The following is a 16873-nucleotide window of genomic DNA, read 5'->3' on the forward strand; positions in this document are numbered from 1 at the left end:
ATTCAAAAGCTAGCAGAAGACAAGAAATAACTAAGATCAGAGCAGAACTGAAGGTGACGGAGACACAAAAAAACCCTTCAAAAAAATCAATGAATCCAGGAGCTGGTTTCTTGAAAAGATTAACAAAATTGATAGACCACTAACTAGACTAATAAATATGAAAGGAGAGAATAATCAAATAGACACAATATAAAATGATAAAGGGGATATCAGCACTGATCCCACAGAAATACAAACTACCATCAGAGAATACTGGTCATCAGAGATAGTGGTCTATTGATTTTGTTAATATATACACCTCTACGCAAATAAACTAGAAAATATAGAAGAAATGGATAAATTCCTGGATATATACATCCTCCCAAGACTAAACCAAGAAGAAGTCAAATCCCTGAATAGACCAATAACAAGTTCTGAAGTGAAGGCAGTAATTAATAGCCTACCAACCAAAAAAAGCTCAGAACCAGATAGATTCACAGTCAAATTTTACTAGAGGTACAAAAGGACCTGGCACCATTCCTTCTGAAACTATTCCAAACAACAGAAAAAGAAGAGGGACGCCTCCCTAACTCATTGTATAAAGCCAGCATCATCCTGATACCAAAACCTGATAGAGACAGAACAAAAAAAAGAAAATTTCAGGCCAATATCCCTGATGGATATCGATACAAAAATCTTTAATAAAATACTGGCAAATAGAATCCAGCAGCACATCAAAAAGCTTATCCACCATGATCAAGTTGGCTTCATCCCTGGGATGCAAACCAATAAACATAATCCATCACATAAACAGAACCAAAGACAAAAACCATATCATTATCTCAATAGATACAGAAAAGGCCTTCGATAAAATTCAACACCTTTTCATGGTAAAAACTCCCAATAAACTAGGTATTGATGGAACAGATCTCAAAATAATAAGAGTTACTTACAACAAACTGACAGTCAATATCACACTGAATGGGCAAAAGCTGGAAGCATTCCCTTTGAAAACTGGCACTAGACAAGGATGCCCCCTCTCACCACTCCTATTCAACATATTGGAAGTTCTGGCCAGGGCAATCTAGGTTATATGCTCCTTATGAGAATCTAATGCCATGATGATATGTCACTGGTTTCCTATCACCCACAAATGGCTCCATCTAGTCGGAGGAAAACAAGCTCAGGGGGCTCCCACTGATTACATATTACAATGAGTTGAATAATTATTTCATTATATAGTACAGTGAAATAATAATAGAAATAAAGTGTACAATAAATGTAAGGCACTTGAATTATCCCAAAACCATTCCCCTACTCTGGTCCATGGAGAAACTGTCTTTCACTAAACTGGTCCCTGGTGCTAAAAAAGTTGGGGACTGCTGATAGAGAGCAAGAATCCTTGGACTCTCATCACTTATCAATCCCACAAATATACCTCAAAAGCAATGGAACGAAGTCCCATGGAGGAAGAGTGGCTAAAAGACAAAGAGAAAAAGAGGAAGAAGAAAAGTCAGTACGGATACAAAATGGGATGTGACTTAAACCATGAGGTAAGGAAGGAGCATAAGGAAAGGCCAAGTGATTAACACTTTCACATACAACACCACATTGCCCCTCTTTAGGTGGAGAATTCAACCACTGTGGAGATTTTTTTTCCAGATTAATTTCCACATTCATATTATGTAACAAGCCGCTTTTCACACTGTTATGGAAAGCAACCAGTTTTGACCGTGCACATTATAAGGAACTTCCAAATCAAAGTCATTTTATCCACACAGGGGAGGTCCTATTTATGCTGGTCACGATGCTTTCAGTTTTTTCAACATTACCTTGGAATCTGCCACTTTATCCAGACCTAACTCTTGAATGACTCTGTTAATCCGTTCGTTTTTTTCATGATTCGTCATAGTTGTTGGAAGCCGAAGAGCTGCTGAGAACTGTAAATTTTCTCTCACCGTCAGAGTACCCATCACAACATCATCCTTAAGGCAAACAGCATTTTAATGAGACATAATGAGTCTTTTCTAAGACCATGACTGTTTAGCATAGGTAACTTAATCCACAAAAATAACATAACAAAGGTAAAGTTCTAGTTAATGATGAACCTGCAATTCTACAAATGGCCGTAACTACATAGAAGTCTGCAAAGCCTGATATAATCATTTTTACCCCTTATCTGTACACCCAAATAGAACGCAAGTAATTATATTAACTATCAGCAGACATTTCCAGACTGTTTCATACAAGGATTGGCCAAAATATCTTTCTAAGCTAGGGGGGAAAAAGGTGAAAGAAAGACAAAAAAGGATAACAATAGTATCTTTTAGAAATGACACAAAAACTAGAATTGGTATCATTGTCCTTACAAGGGCCATACTCCAGATGCTCCCTGCCTTTTCACATAAGTGTCTGTGGGAAATTAAGAAAAGCTGCTGTTAAAAAAAAAAGTCAGTTCAATGATCATGTCACATAATCAATTGGAAGCACACTGAACTATCAGCCAAAGCTCTTACCCATATAGAAACTGAGGAAACAAAAAATGCAAACCCACTAATACTTACTTGTACCACGTAACCTGAATTACATTTGAAATTGGCAGGTCTCAGCGCTCCATTTATCAGAACATCTCCAGATAATCCACTTGGATCTTTCCTTGCAGCTAAGACATCTAATAACCTATAAGAGGACATACATGTTGTGGGTCTAATAATCTATAAGAGAATATATATGTTGTGAATTTTTTTCTCTCCAACACAGGGATATAGCATATAAGTTGTGGAGTTTTTTTCCCTCCAACACAGGGATATATCTCATGGCTACTTTGAATCCAAATTCTGCTTTAGTTAGAAAATTAACTGGTTGGCCAGACACAGTGGCTCACACCTGTAATCCCAGCACTTTGGGAGGCCAAGGCAGGAGGATCACCTGAGGTCAGGAGATGGAGACCATCCTGGCCAACATGGTGAAACCCCGTCTCTACTAAAAATACAAAAAATTAGCTGAGCATGGTGGTACATGCCTGTAATCCCAGCTACTTGGGAGACTGAGGCAGGAGAATCGCTTGAACTGGGGAGTCAGAGGTTGCAGTGAACTGAGATCATGCCACTGCACTCCAGCCTGGCTACAGAGCAAGACTCCATATCAAATAAAAAAAGAAAAAAAAAATTAACTGGTCAAGAAATTCTGTGGTTTAACTAGAATTATATATTTTTTTAATTCTCATCTTTCTCTTTCCATCAAACATTACAAGAAAGCCCCAAAACATAAGGCAAGACATCATTGGCTGATCAAGCACAGATCTCCCAAAGAGACCTTCCAGCTGTCTGACCTTGGATGTAGCAACAGAGGCAATGTGTTCTTTTGTCTAAGACTCATGCCTTTACTTACAACTTCTGCTCCTTTTCCCTACTTTCAATATTCTCCCATTCTTTTTCCTCCCCATTAGCTGATATCATGGTCAACTGCTATATGTCAATCACTTTATCAAGTCCTATTAGTAAAGCTAACCTAATAAGACTACTGATCCTTGGGATAGAACCACACAAATACAGTTATCCACAGCACCTAGAACCAGACCTGATATGCACAGCAAATGCTCAATAAATACCTGGTCACACAAAACAGTGGCTTTTAAAAGCACATTAAAAGTGCACAGAAAAAAAGTTTACTTATACTCTCTTATACTCACGAAGATTTGCCTCCACCTGTGGGTCCCAGGATGGCATTGAGGCCAGGTTTCATGATCCCACTGTAAACACAAAAAAAGACTGATTTACTATTCTGCTTTAAATCAGGTGCTATTAATTTAGGGTCTGCATTGAATATACTCAATGAAGGCTGATGAAATTACAAACAGAAAACAAGCACAAACCAGCTCTTAAAGAAAACAAAAACAAAAACAAAAAAACAGGCCAGGCATAGTGGCTCAGGCCTATAATCCCAGCACTTTGAGAGACCAAAGCAGAGGAATTTCCTGAGGCCAGAAGTTCGAGACCAGCCTGGGCAACATAGGGAGATACTGTCTCTACTTAAAAAAAAAAAAAAAAAAAGATTGTTGATTTGATGTGCAATAGACAATGGATGTTAATCACTGGTCAAGTCCTACAAGAAAAATGGCATAGATTTCTCTAAATTCCTTTCACTTATTCTCTAACCCATTTATATTTTCTGGAAAATAACATTCAACATTCCTTGAAATAACTAACAGATTCTTGTGAAGCATCTCTTACTGCTCTTAACACAGTGTGAAATACATGCAGTGTTCTGAGCACTGCTTGATGATCAGTACTGTATCTTCAAGTGGTCTCTACATAGTTAATAAGTTGCCGATTTGTGGAATACAGATAGATGTATTCTCACTGCTAAAATCTAATTAGCCCAAGAAACATTTAAGTAGAAATCCAGAGGCTAGGAAAAATCACTTCAGGATAAAAAGCAAAAATTACCCAAAGGAAAAAAAAAGGTCCTAATCCATTTAGAAAAGTAAAAGATATACCCTCAAGATATATCATTTTCTTCCTTTTTAAGAGTCAGATAAATACACTGGAAAATTCCAAGTTTAGAAGCAGGAGACATCACTTTTGTAAGGGCATCCTTTAAGAATATGAAGACTTGGTACAGACAGAACGCATGTTTCAAACAAAGTGGGTGTCTGAGGGTAGTGAATATTCAGATAGAGTAGAATGGTGGGAAAATGTATGGCAGTGCTGACTGTGCTGAGACCCAAGAAGACAGCAAATAGTTTGATTTTATCCTAAAGATAGCAAGTAGAATGATAAGTAGAAGGAACTGGAGAAAGGAGAATTTGGTCAGGCACGGTGGCTCATGCTTATAATCCCAGCACTTTGGGGGGCCGAGTTGGGCAAATCACTTGAGGTCAGGAGTTCCTAGACTAGCCTGGCCAAGATGGCAAAACCCCATCTCTACAAAAAATACAAAAACTCGCTAGGCGTGGTGGCAGGTGCCTGTAATCCCAGCTACTCGGGAGGCTGAGGCAGGAGAATCACTCGAACCCAGGAGGTGGAAGTTACAGTGAGCCAAGATCAGGCCACTGCACTCCAGCCTGGGCAACAGAGCGAGACACCATCTCAAAATAAAACAAAAAAAGAAAGGAGAATTCAGGGTGGGGCCTGGCTTGATCCTTTCAAAATACCAGTGTCTATGCCCAGTCTCTCCTTAGAATTGGTAAGTAGGTTACAATGTATTCTATAGAGAAAGTAACATCTACTCCAGATGGAAGGTCAAAGTCAGACTATTTCATTCACAAATAATGATTAGCACAGAGGCCAGCCCTATGATCCTATGCAATTATGAGTGATAAGCAACTGCACCACAGTGCTTACACCCAAGACGCCCTAAACATTTACTACTGCCTGTTGTCCTTGAACTGTCACAATTGTACAATGGCTGGTAGGTAGCAGGGTGAAATGTAGCTTGCACTTTGCTCTTTAACTGGGGTATCTCTCACTGAAACACTGGACAAAGACAATGGGAATTAGGTAAACTAAGAGCAAGATATAACAGAAAAATCTCTTATTCTTTCGGTAGCCTTTCCCCGCTAATGTGTAAAACAACACACTAATGATTGGGCAAATTTTCAAGGTGCATTTATGTATAGCTCTTGATGCATCTTCTTTATAAATAGCTTCCTAATAACTGCCTCTAAAATTAGCATAAGCTTGTTATTCACTAAGGCTTCATTGTCAGAAAAGCTTTCCAGGTTTCTAAAATACCTACTCAAAGGAAGACCCAGAGATCCTGAATGATTAACCGAAACCTCAACATGAATGTTCTAAGACAAAGAGCTTGGCTTACTACTTTGGCATGACACTGACATTACAGAAAACAACAGTGTCCAGTTATAAATGCCAAGACTTGCCACTGGGAGCAGTGGCTAATTCCAACTCCATCCACTTGACACAATGATCAAGTGTTTACTATATACATACAAGATACTCTTCTAGGGCATGGGAGAGTTGAGAACAAAACAAACAACGAACAAACTAAAAACAAAGTCCGAGGCCTTGAGGAGTTTACATTCTAGTCCAGGGACCAGCATTTTTCTTATACAAAGGGTTTTTGGAACAGGGCTGTGCTCATTCACTTACGTATTACCTAGGGCTGCTTTCAGGCTACACCAGAATTGAATAGCTGCAACACAGATGTGTGGCCCCATAAAGCTGAAAATATTTATTAATACTATCTGGTCCTTTATGGAAAGAGTCTGCTGATCCCTGTTCTAGTCTATGGTCTATATTTCACTGACCTACCCACTCCATCTTCCACCCTTTTATCATCCCTGAAACTGCATTTCCCACGCTTATTTACTACTTTACAGCATTTACATGCAGGTTGGTGTCCCTCTCTCCACACAGTAAAATCTGTCAACATGAACAGCGTGCCACAGTCCTACCAGCTCTCACACCCTCCTGCCCATGACATACAGCACAGTGGTTATAGACCACTGAACAATAAACCTGGAACACAGGGAATCAAATTTACCCCCAAATTTCCTGTCACTTATATCACATTCTAGTGGATAATGATCAATCCCTTGGTCTTGACTCCAATTTAGGGTCTGGGCTCCCACTGAGTCTTCTAATCCTTTTATCATAGTGAAAGTGTGTTCTGAATCCCCCAGTAGGCTTTAAGGCTTCGCTGAACAGAGGATTTACCTGTGTCTCTAGCATCTTGCACAATGTCCTGCAACAGCAGGCATTCAAACTTTGTTGAATAAATAAATTTCTGCATTTTTATGGGAATTTACTTCTAAAAAGACAAAAATGTTTTCACTTTTTAAAAAGTTGAGAAGAGATAGCTAGAGGGTGGGGAGATTGTTTATATTATGGAATATGAAAATCAGCAAGTACATCCTGAAGGTACATTCTTAATGTACTTGCCAATTTTTGTATTCTATAATATAAACAATCTCCCCACCCTCTCTTGTCAATTACAGCTAGATTTTTCACTTTTTGAGATTTTACAAACATGGAAATATAGACAGAATCTTGAGGGTTTAGATTGGAATTGGAGATATTAATGAGAAGTCATAGGTTTTAATCCCATATACAAAGACAGCTATAGAAAGAGAGAGATCGAAATTCCCAGAGTGCTACGGGAATGGTCACCCACTGCTCCTCTGGCTCCTCTCCCATCTGCTTTAGCCAGATCTGTATGTGCCTACGCATGGGAGGTAGTTTTTTAAAAAGTTATACATGTATGTGTATGCACATGTGTGTAGACATATACGCATAACATATATTCTCTAGGTCTCACTCCACTGAGAAAGCCTAGAAGCAATGACAAGATCTCCCACGGGATGACTCCTGCTGTCACACCCTCCTGCCTGTAATCCCAGCACTTTGGGAGGCTGAGGCGGGCAGATCACAAGGTCAAGAGATGGAGACCATCCTGGCCAACATGGTGAAAACCCATCTCTACTAAAATACAAAAATTAGCTGGGCATGGTGGCACGTGCCTATTGTCCCAGCTACTTGGGAGGCTGAGGCAAGAGAATTGCTTGAACCCAGGAGGTGGAAATTGCAGTGAGCCAAGATCGCGCCACTGCACTCCAACCTGGTGCCTGGTGAAGGAGCGAGACTCTGTCTCAAAATAAATAAATACATAACACATAAATACATAAATCTGAAATCATTTAAAATGTTATTAATTAAACATTCTCCAAGAGTATAATGAATTTCTCTGAAGATAACAGGACATCCACATATCTATGAGAATGAATAACATTTTTTCATAACATCTTCAGTGTTGGTGAGGGAAAGCTCAAATGCTGGGTATTCCAACAAACTAAGCATAAGAGAAGGCTTTTCCTAAGGCAGAAGAATCACAACTTTTAAAATTCTCATGGTCAGATTTTGTTTTATCTTCTTGCCCACACAGGTTATAGTGACTTAGTTCTAGAAGTGAAATTACAAAATGTCATCAGCGTTTTTGGAATGCAGTTAACTTAACTATTTGAATGGTGATGGTGCTATCAAACACAAATCAAAAGTAAGATAAGTGACAGCAGCCTTTCCCTTACCCCCAGAAACTGTATTGAGAGTTGGAGCCAGCAGATAGGAGAAAGACTGGAAATACTGCAGCCAAAAAAGATATGATCTTTCTCAGGGATACTTAAACAGGAAATGTGAGTAAGCAAAAACACCAGCCCTTGATGTCCTTTCAACTAAAACGTGAAAGAATTGCAAGACCTAATTGCATTTTTATGAGCCTAGTAACACAATTCTATTCACGCAGTAAGAATGAACTCATCTATTGCTATAATGCATGCCATTTGACCATACAAAAAAAAAAAATGTGAAGCCTTGAGCAGATGAGCCTTCTAGTGCATCAAGTTACTAATCTACTAGCTTTAAAAGATAAGATAAGCAAGGTAAATGTACCCTCACAAAGTATGCTTTTGTTTTTCTTTTGAGATAGGATCTCACTTTGACACCCATTCGTACAGTGGAACAGTTATATAGAGCCCACTTCAGCCTCAATCTCCCAGATTCAAGCCATACTCCTGCCTCAGCATTCTGAGTAGCTGGGACTACAGGGGCATACCACCACACCTGGCCAATTTTTTTATTTTTAGTAGAAACAACATCTCTCTATCTTGCCCATGCCTGTGTCAAAATCCTGAGTTGAAGTAACCCTCCTGCCTTGGCCTCCCCAAAGAGATAAGAGGCATGAGCCACCATGACCAGCCTGCATTTTCAATATATCCAACCTGCACAAATTCAAGTCATTTGTTACCTTCTACCTCTCTCTGCAAAAAAAAACCTGATGTAACCAACATTTGCTTGATTATTACTTTACAAAAAGCTTGTCAGCTTTTGAAAACAGTTTATCTTGGCACACAGTAAAAGATTGAAGCTTTGCATCACCTTTATTCTTTTACTCAGGTTTTCTTAACCTGCACAAGAATGCAACAAGAAAGTAGGCATGACAGCAGGTATCGCTACGTACAGAAAGTTCTCATCCTGCCCAGCTCCTGGCATCAGCCCAGACAAGTCTCGAATCCCCAAGTTACTCTCCCACTCAGCCCGCAAATTTTCTCCTGACCTTGTCATTTCCTAGCCCTCCAAGAGGATTGGCTGCTATTAACAGAAAAGACCACAGTCCTGTACAAAACATCAAGAAAACCTGAGAACATCTGATTCCATAAAGGTTTGTAGCCACACCTGGCCAAAGTGCTTGTCTATAACCACTCCTCCATTTGCTTTGTCTAGGAGTAATTATTTCCCCAATTAAATGCACAAACAAAACAGGCCATGCCAGGCGTCCCCAAACTATGGCCCGTGGGCCGCATGCGGCCTCCTGAGGCCATTTATCCGACCCCCCGCCGCACTTCAGGAAGGGGCACCTCTTTCATTAGTGGTCAGTGAGAGGAGCACAGTATGTGGCGGCCCTCCAGCGGTCTGAGGGACAGTGAACTGGCCCCCTGGGTAAAAAGTTTGGGGACGCCTGGGCCATGCTATCGGAGCAAACCCAAATTCACTCCCCACACCACAGAGGTGAAGAATTGGAGTCAATTCTCTAGAACTCAGGAAAACAGTAATAAAACAGCTAACATCTGTGAAATAACAGAGACACCTGGAAGGGAGTAGCTTCTATAGAAATGCGCACTGCCCTCCCTGCTCTACCACCTACTTCACCACCCCATGATAAATTCAATGCTGGATGAAAAGAATGAAACTTATAGTTACTAGGTGCTTTAAGGAATTAAATGCGTTGATTTGGATCCTAAGTTCTCCTCACTTTGGACTTCAACTGCATAACTTAAGCTAAACTCTAGTTGTCTTATATTTAAATATTTTCTGCCAGTTTGTATATTAGAGGGAAAGCATTAAATAAAATTGTTAGAGATTATAAACTACTAAAAATGGACCACCCATTTTAAACAAGTCTATTTGAAAAACAAAGTACTTTCACATTATACTGTCATTTCAGCCTCCTTTCCTCTAGAACATAAGGGAACATTTCACAGATTAGAAATGAATGCTCAGAGATTACAACTATACGGCCATGATCAAAAAGCATATACAGCCAGGCCTCTTCCACCAAATCACGAGTCTCAACCAGGAAAAACTAAATAACACATTGACTTAGCTTCTCAAACAAAAGTTGATTACATGTGGCAATTTTTGTTTAGACAGAGTCTTGCTCTCTGGCCAGGCTGGAGTGCAGGGGCACAATCCTGGCTCGCTACAACCTCCGACTCCCTGTTCAAGTGATTCTCCTGCCTCAGTCTCCCAAGTAGCTGGGATTACAGGCATGCACCACCACACCCAGCTATTTTTTTTTTTTTTTTTGTATTTTTTGTAGAGACAGGGTTTCACCATGTTGGCCAGGATGGTCTAGATCTCCTGATCTTGGGATCTGCTGGTCTTGGCCTCCTAAAGTGGTAGGATTACAGGTGTGAACCACCACACCCAGCCACATGCGGTACATTTTTAAAAAAGCTTGGCAGTTACTTTGAGAGTTGTTAAACCTATGCTTAGTATGTGACCAAATCATTTCAATCCTAGTTTAGCCAAAACAAATGAAAGCATGTGTCTGTATATCTGTGCAAAGACTTGTACAAAAATGTTCATAGCCACTTTCTTAGAAATAGGCAAAACATGTGAGGTTCACTGTAGGTAAATTAAAAAGCTATCTTTTTAAAAGTTCATGTACATACTTGATATTTGACAGTATTTCTTTCTGAACTGGTTTTCGACCAGGTAGAAAGCCATTCTTCACTTTCACTCGATAGCAGATGTTATGAAAACTTAACACCGCTCCTTCAGTAAATGCCTTCAGATCATTGGAAGTTGTCGAGGGGAAGCCATTGGTGTTTCCTTGTGACATTGGGATAAAAACTTCGACATTACTAGCAGACATCTGGAGAGTTTTTGTCTTTTTGTCTTTCTGTAGACAGAAAAGCAATCGTAAGTCGACAGTCCAGATAAATGAGATTGTAAACACTAGATAACAATACACTTAAAACACTCCGTTTTCAAATGTGCGGCAATAAGTAGCTTGATTTCCAATGAACAGCCTATACCATTGTGATAAGAACATCCTAAAAACCTAAATGGGAAGACAGGCACAACTTTAAATGCATAAACTCCAATTAAATGTCGAATACATCCCTAATAAGTAAATAGGCCCCCTAATAAGTAAATAGGAAGGGTATGAAAATTACTAAAAACTGATAAAGCTGGAAAAGGATGGGTGAGGGTTAGACTTGTCTGGGTTGAAAAGTATATTACAATGTTACTCAAGTGCAGGGACAGGCTACATGATCATCATCAGAACCTCTGTTTGTTTTTTGTTTTTTGTTTTTTTTTTTTTTTTTTTTTTGACAGTCTTGCTCTGTTAGCCAGGCTGGAGTGCAATGGCATGATCTCAGCTCACTGCAACCTCCACCTCCTGGGCTCAAGCAATTCTCCTGCCTCAGCCTTCCGAATAGCTGGAATTACAGGTGTTTGCCACCATACTGAGCTAATTTTTTGTATTTTTAGTAGAGACAGGGTTTCATCATGTTGGCCAGGCTGGTCTTGAACTCCCAGCCTCAGGTAATCCGCCTGTCTCAGCCTTGCAAAGTACAAGGATTATAGGCATAAGCCACTGTGCCCGGCCTATATTTTATTTTCAAGACCAGCCTGGCTAACATGGTGAAACCTCGTCTCTATTAAAAATACAAAAATTAGCCAAGTGTGGTGGCATACACCTGTAATCCCAGCTACTGGGGAGGCTGAGGCAGGAAAATGACTTGAACCCAGGAGGCAGAGGTTGCGGTGAACAGAGATCGCCACTGCACTCCAGCCTGAGTGATAGAGCGAGACTCCATCTCAAGAAAAAAAAGAAGAAAAAAGAACCTCTGTATTTTTTTTTTTAACTGGGGAGTTTTAGCATCATTACTATCAAAAGGGGCTTAGCCAAGCAGTCCAAGACAGGAGAAATTTCTCTGAATTTATAGCTCCAGACTTTACACTGCTGGTTGTTATGTACCTTCAATCAGCAAAGAAGGTAAATTCCAAAACTGACTGCAATTGCATAATCATTTCCTTAATGAACAAACATATTTAAATTCTAGGAAGATTTAAACTTAGGTATGAAAATCATTAAGTAAATCAAATCAAAAGTTAAGCCAAAAATTTAAAACAGAAAAAGAATGTTAAATATATAAATAAAATGTGAAATATTTCATTCAATAAATTACAAAAGGCCTCAAAAAGATTTATTAGAGTAAGACCTTAAGATGAGTTTAAGGTCAGCTTGTGAAACAGGTTGGAAATGTTAACTTCAATAAATGTAGTTTTAATTTTTGAAAGTCAAAGCAATCCATGACGAACTTTCTCTCTGCCTGTGACAGAGTAGTTGTTCCAAACAGACAGTCCTTCTAAGCACAACAACAAATGTAGACAAAAAATGTAAGAAGAACCCGTTGAAGAGTTCTGTCTGATCAAAGCAACGAAAGTGGCCAGGTCGTGAGGAACCAAAATCCTGGAACAGAGGGACTGAAGCACTGAAATAAACTCTGTATTCTGCATGCCCTTTCCTCTTAAGATGGGTAGTTGCACATGAAAATTGCACACACCTGGGGCACAGCTCAGAACAGCTAAGCAAAAGGAAGCTGCCAGAAGGAATGAGTCTGCTTATTGAAGCCTCTACTATTTCTGAGCAAATATTTCAGCAGTCTCTCAGCACTAAGGAGACAAAATTTTGCTGGAGTTGAGGGCCTAGCAAAAAGGAGCCCTGGAAAGAGATCCCAGAAGCATTATCCTCTGGGAATGTGAGCAAACCAAAAAACCAGCCTCTGCTCAATCAAGGCAATCTGCCCAGACTGCTAGAAGAAAGTTAAAGCCACTCTGTAAGAAGGTATCATGTAAATTTTCAATCAAAAATTTCCAGGCATTGGGAATCTCTCTGAATCTGCTGTGATTCTGAGGGCTGCCTGATTCACGAATTGTAAGTTTAAAAATAATGAAAAAAATTTTAAAAATTGCAAGGCATGCCAAAAAAAAGAACCTGATGTTCCAGAAGTGAGAAAATGGGAACCGACCCACAGGTTACCTGGATTGGAGTGAACAGACATTGACATTAAAACAAAAGATTGATGTGTTTAAGAAAATTAAAAGGACTGTCACCAAGGAACCAAGATCTATAAAAACAAATGAAAATTAAGAATTCAATAGATGAGTTTAACAGCAGCTTTCCTAATTATGACACAAAGTAGGAGAGAGAACTTAGTGAACTGGAAGACTGGTATACAGAAAACATCCAGGATGAAGATTAGGAATGATGAAAATCATTATCATGAAAGAGGGAAAAATCTCCTTATTAAAAAAAAATGAGAACTACATAAAAGAGTATAACAAACAAATGGGATAAGATGAAAAAGGTCTGTCATACATATACCTGGAGACCTGAAAGAGGAGGGAAAATGGAGCAAAACATGTACTTAGACAGAATCAGTATTTGAAGAAATACTGGCCAGTATTTTCCAAAACTGACAAAGATATTAAGCCACAGATTGAAGAAAATCCTAGGAACACCACAGAGGATAAATACAAGGAAACCAAATCTAGGCATTTCATAATAAAACTGCCAAAAACCAAAAGTCATCTCCTAAAAACTGTTTCTGTAATCCAGAAACATACCATATTTACAAGTCTATTCATTTGGAGCCTGGAAAAGTAGAAAACTTTTAAAGACTGACATCCAGCAAATTCAAGGTACATGCATGGGTTTTAATCTGTGAACACAATGAATGGCCATCATTAGCCAAAATTCTGTTCTCTGGAAGCAGTGAAAGAGAAGGTACAAATACAGTCAGCAGCCCTATTCTTAAGTTCTGTATCTGAGGATTCAACCAATCGAAAATGGAAAATATTTAAAAATAGGGCATGGTGGTTCATACCTGTAATCCCAGCACTTTGGGAGGTAGAGACAGGAAGATCACTTGAACACAGGAGTTCGAGACCAGCCTGCACAACATGGTGAAATCCTATCTCTATCAAAAATACAAAAAATTAGCTGGGTACGGTGGTGCCCGCCCATGGTCTCAGCTACTTGGAAGGCTGAGGCAGGAGGATCGCTTGAGCCCAGGAGGTGGAGATCGCAGTGAGTCAAGATTGTGCCACTGCACTCCAGCCTGGGTGACAAACCAAGACCCCATCTCAAAAAAAAAAATTTTTTTTTAATAAATATAAATGGATGGTTGTGTTGGTACAAAACATGTACAAAATTTTTTCTCATCATTATTTCCTAAATAATACAGTATCACAACTATTTATATAACATTTACATTGTATTAGGTATTATAAGTAATATAGAGATGATTTAAATTATATGGGACGATGCATGTACATTATATGCAAATACTATGCCATTTTATATCAGGAACTTGAGCATATGTGGATTTGGGTGTCCGAGGGGAGTCTTGGAACTAATTCCCCATGGATCTCTAGATATAACTGTAATGTATGTAATGTATGGACTTCACATCTTTAAAAAAAGTTTTAAACCATCTCTTCATGTCTTCAGAAACTAAAATACACCAATTCCAACACTAGCAATCACTTCTTCTACTGCCATCCCCATTTGATGTTCATTCAGCCACTGAGGACCCTTTCTAACCTCTCAAGACTTCTTAAGAGTATCAAATAATTTATTGCTTGAATTTAAATAGGTCATTGACTCAAGATGGAAATTTTAAAGAGATTTTGTGAGGCTTCCACAAACAAAAGGCAACAACGAGAGCTAAAGTACCCAAAAAAAGAGTGATCACCCATGCCCATACAAGACAGAAGGTAACACTTATAAATACAATCACAATCTTGGAAGTGTGTGCAGAGAAAGAGTTTGCCTTTTTTGTGATAAGATTAAATGTATGATTCACATTACCCAAGAGTGGCTTCATTCCTGGCTGGGACTCTAACAATCTTCCTTGGGGCAATGCAGGGCCTTAGTCATTCATGAGTCACAAACCAAGTGATTAGACAGGTATAACCAAGGCACCATCCAGCTGAAGCACGTTACATCAGAAAGAAAGGAGAAAACTAAACCAAACTTCAATTCTTTTTATTTTGGAGATGCCGAGTCTTGTCTTGCCCTGTCGCCCAGGATGGCACGATCTCAGCTCACTGCAACCTCCACCTCCTGGGTTCAAGCAGTTCTCCTGCCTCAGCCTCTTAAGTAGCTAGGACTTGCACACCACCACACTCAGCTAATTTTTTGTATTTTAGTACAGATGGGGTTTCACCATGTTGCCCAGGCTAGTCTCAAACTTCTGAGCTCAGGCAATCCACCCACCTCGGCCTAGCAAAGTGCTAGGATTACAGGCATGAGCCACCATGCCCAGCACCCAAACTTTAATTCTAACACCAATATGGATCAATACACTTACTCTAAGAAAAAAATATAGTAAGGACTAAATAAAGAAAATACAACAACTCAGCACCAGACTCATCTCAAAGTGCCCCATCTCTAATTAATATAGTATTCTGGGTCTAGGGAACTCTCTAAATGTAACAACTACCTTTAAGCCAACACCAGTCTTTTCCCTATGGTCAGAAACTTTCTGGTCATGTGTGCTGCTCTCATTAAATTAGCATCATCTTTTTATATCAAGGAAAATACCCAATCACACAACTAGATGTCCCTGCAACAAAAATCAACCTCCCACCTGTTGCTGTTTCCTTATTTGCAGAATACTTGCCAATGCTAATCTGGTTTTTTTTCTCTTTCTGTGTCCTAGACAGCCTGCAAAGACCTTCAGTAAAAGGAAGCCTCCAAATGGCTTTACACCTTGCCTTATCCCAGCCTTTTCATGTTATCTGACCTGTTTATGTATCTTAGCCAACTCCAAAAGCCCTTTCAAACAAGACAGAACAGCTTTGCATACGGAGATTCCCCAGCCCTCCTGTCCCTTTCCTGCTGGTCTACCTATATTATTCATATCTCACCTCTCTTGTTGCTTTCTAACTAGCAAGGCCACATTTTTGCCTTTTTTTTTTTTTTTTTTTTTTTTTTTAGATGGAGTTTTGCTCTTTTTAGATGGAGTTTCGCTTTTGTTGCCCAGGCTGGAGTGCAATAGCACAATCTCAGCTCACTGCAACCTCTGCCTCCTGGGTTCAAGTGATTCTGCTGCCTCAGTCTCCCTACTAGCTGGGATTACAGGCAGATGCTAATTTTTGTGCTTTTAGTAGAGACAGGGTTTCACCATGTTGGTCAAGGCTGGTTTCGAACTCCTGACCTCAGGTGATCCGCCCGCCTCGTCCTCCCAAAATGCTGCGATTATAAGAGTGACCGACTACACCCGGCACATTTTTACTTTTTTGAGAAGTTTAAACATTTGTCTTCAATATATGCTGGTACTCTATTATCAAAATAATAATCTGCATTAAAGATAACATATTTCTCCATTTTTTTTACTCTTTATCAAACTCTTAATTATATAGACTGCTCTTTACAATTGGAAAACTCAAATTTTGTGCAACTCAAAACAGCATTTTCATACAATGAAATCTGAGACAGCTGGAACGATTGCACATGTTGGTAGAAGCCAAGACAGTCTCAAGTTGAGAATTCTAGGCTCTACTCTTCCATTTTTTTTCCTAGGATGACACTAGTATATGAAGTTTCACTCTGCAGTTTCACTCTATAGGGCATGCTACATAAGTTATACACCTCTTTAAACTGTTTACTGAGGTTAATCCCAAAAGATAACAATCCTGAGCAGTTAGGGACCTCATATCACTGTCAGATGATCCCTACAAATTTAACAATGGAAAGGAAAAGGAACACAAAATCTGAAGTTTCACTTCCATAAATTGTTTCTTGTCTTTAAAAGGTATTATCTTTTAAGGTATTTCCTTTAAAAGGTTGATGCACAGGT

At 39.3% G+C, this 16873-nt stretch overlaps 1 protein-coding gene across 6 annotated transcripts in view; it reads right to left on the reverse strand.

The window, feature by feature from the left end:
- The window catches only part of ABCG2 (ATP binding cassette subfamily G member 2 (JR blood group)), a 129701-nt gene that overhangs the window by 35317 nt on the left and 77511 nt on the right, over positions 1-16873 (reverse strand). For 5 of the 6 annotated variants that reach the window (XM_010334783.3, XM_074396417.1, XM_074396418.1 and 2 more), the window contains 4 exons: positions 10667-10896; positions 3671-3730; positions 2544-2658; positions 1812-1964 (listed from right to left, as the gene is read on the reverse strand). In XM_010334783.3, the coding sequence (XP_010333085.1) occupies positions 1812-1964; positions 2544-2658; positions 3671-3730; positions 10667-10869 (531 nt within the window). In that variant the 5' untranslated portion in view covers positions 10870-10896. The remainder of the gene's footprint in view (positions 1-1811; positions 1965-2543; positions 2659-3670; positions 3731-10666; positions 10897-16873) is intronic. The other variant, XM_074396420.1, reaches the window with a different exon arrangement.

The sequence above is a fragment of the Saimiri boliviensis genome, chromosome 3 (genome assembly GCF_048565385.1).
Source record: "Saimiri boliviensis isolate mSaiBol1 chromosome 3, mSaiBol1.pri, whole genome shotgun sequence".
NCBI classification, from domain to species: domain Eukaryota; kingdom Metazoa; phylum Chordata; class Mammalia; order Primates; family Cebidae; genus Saimiri; species Saimiri boliviensis.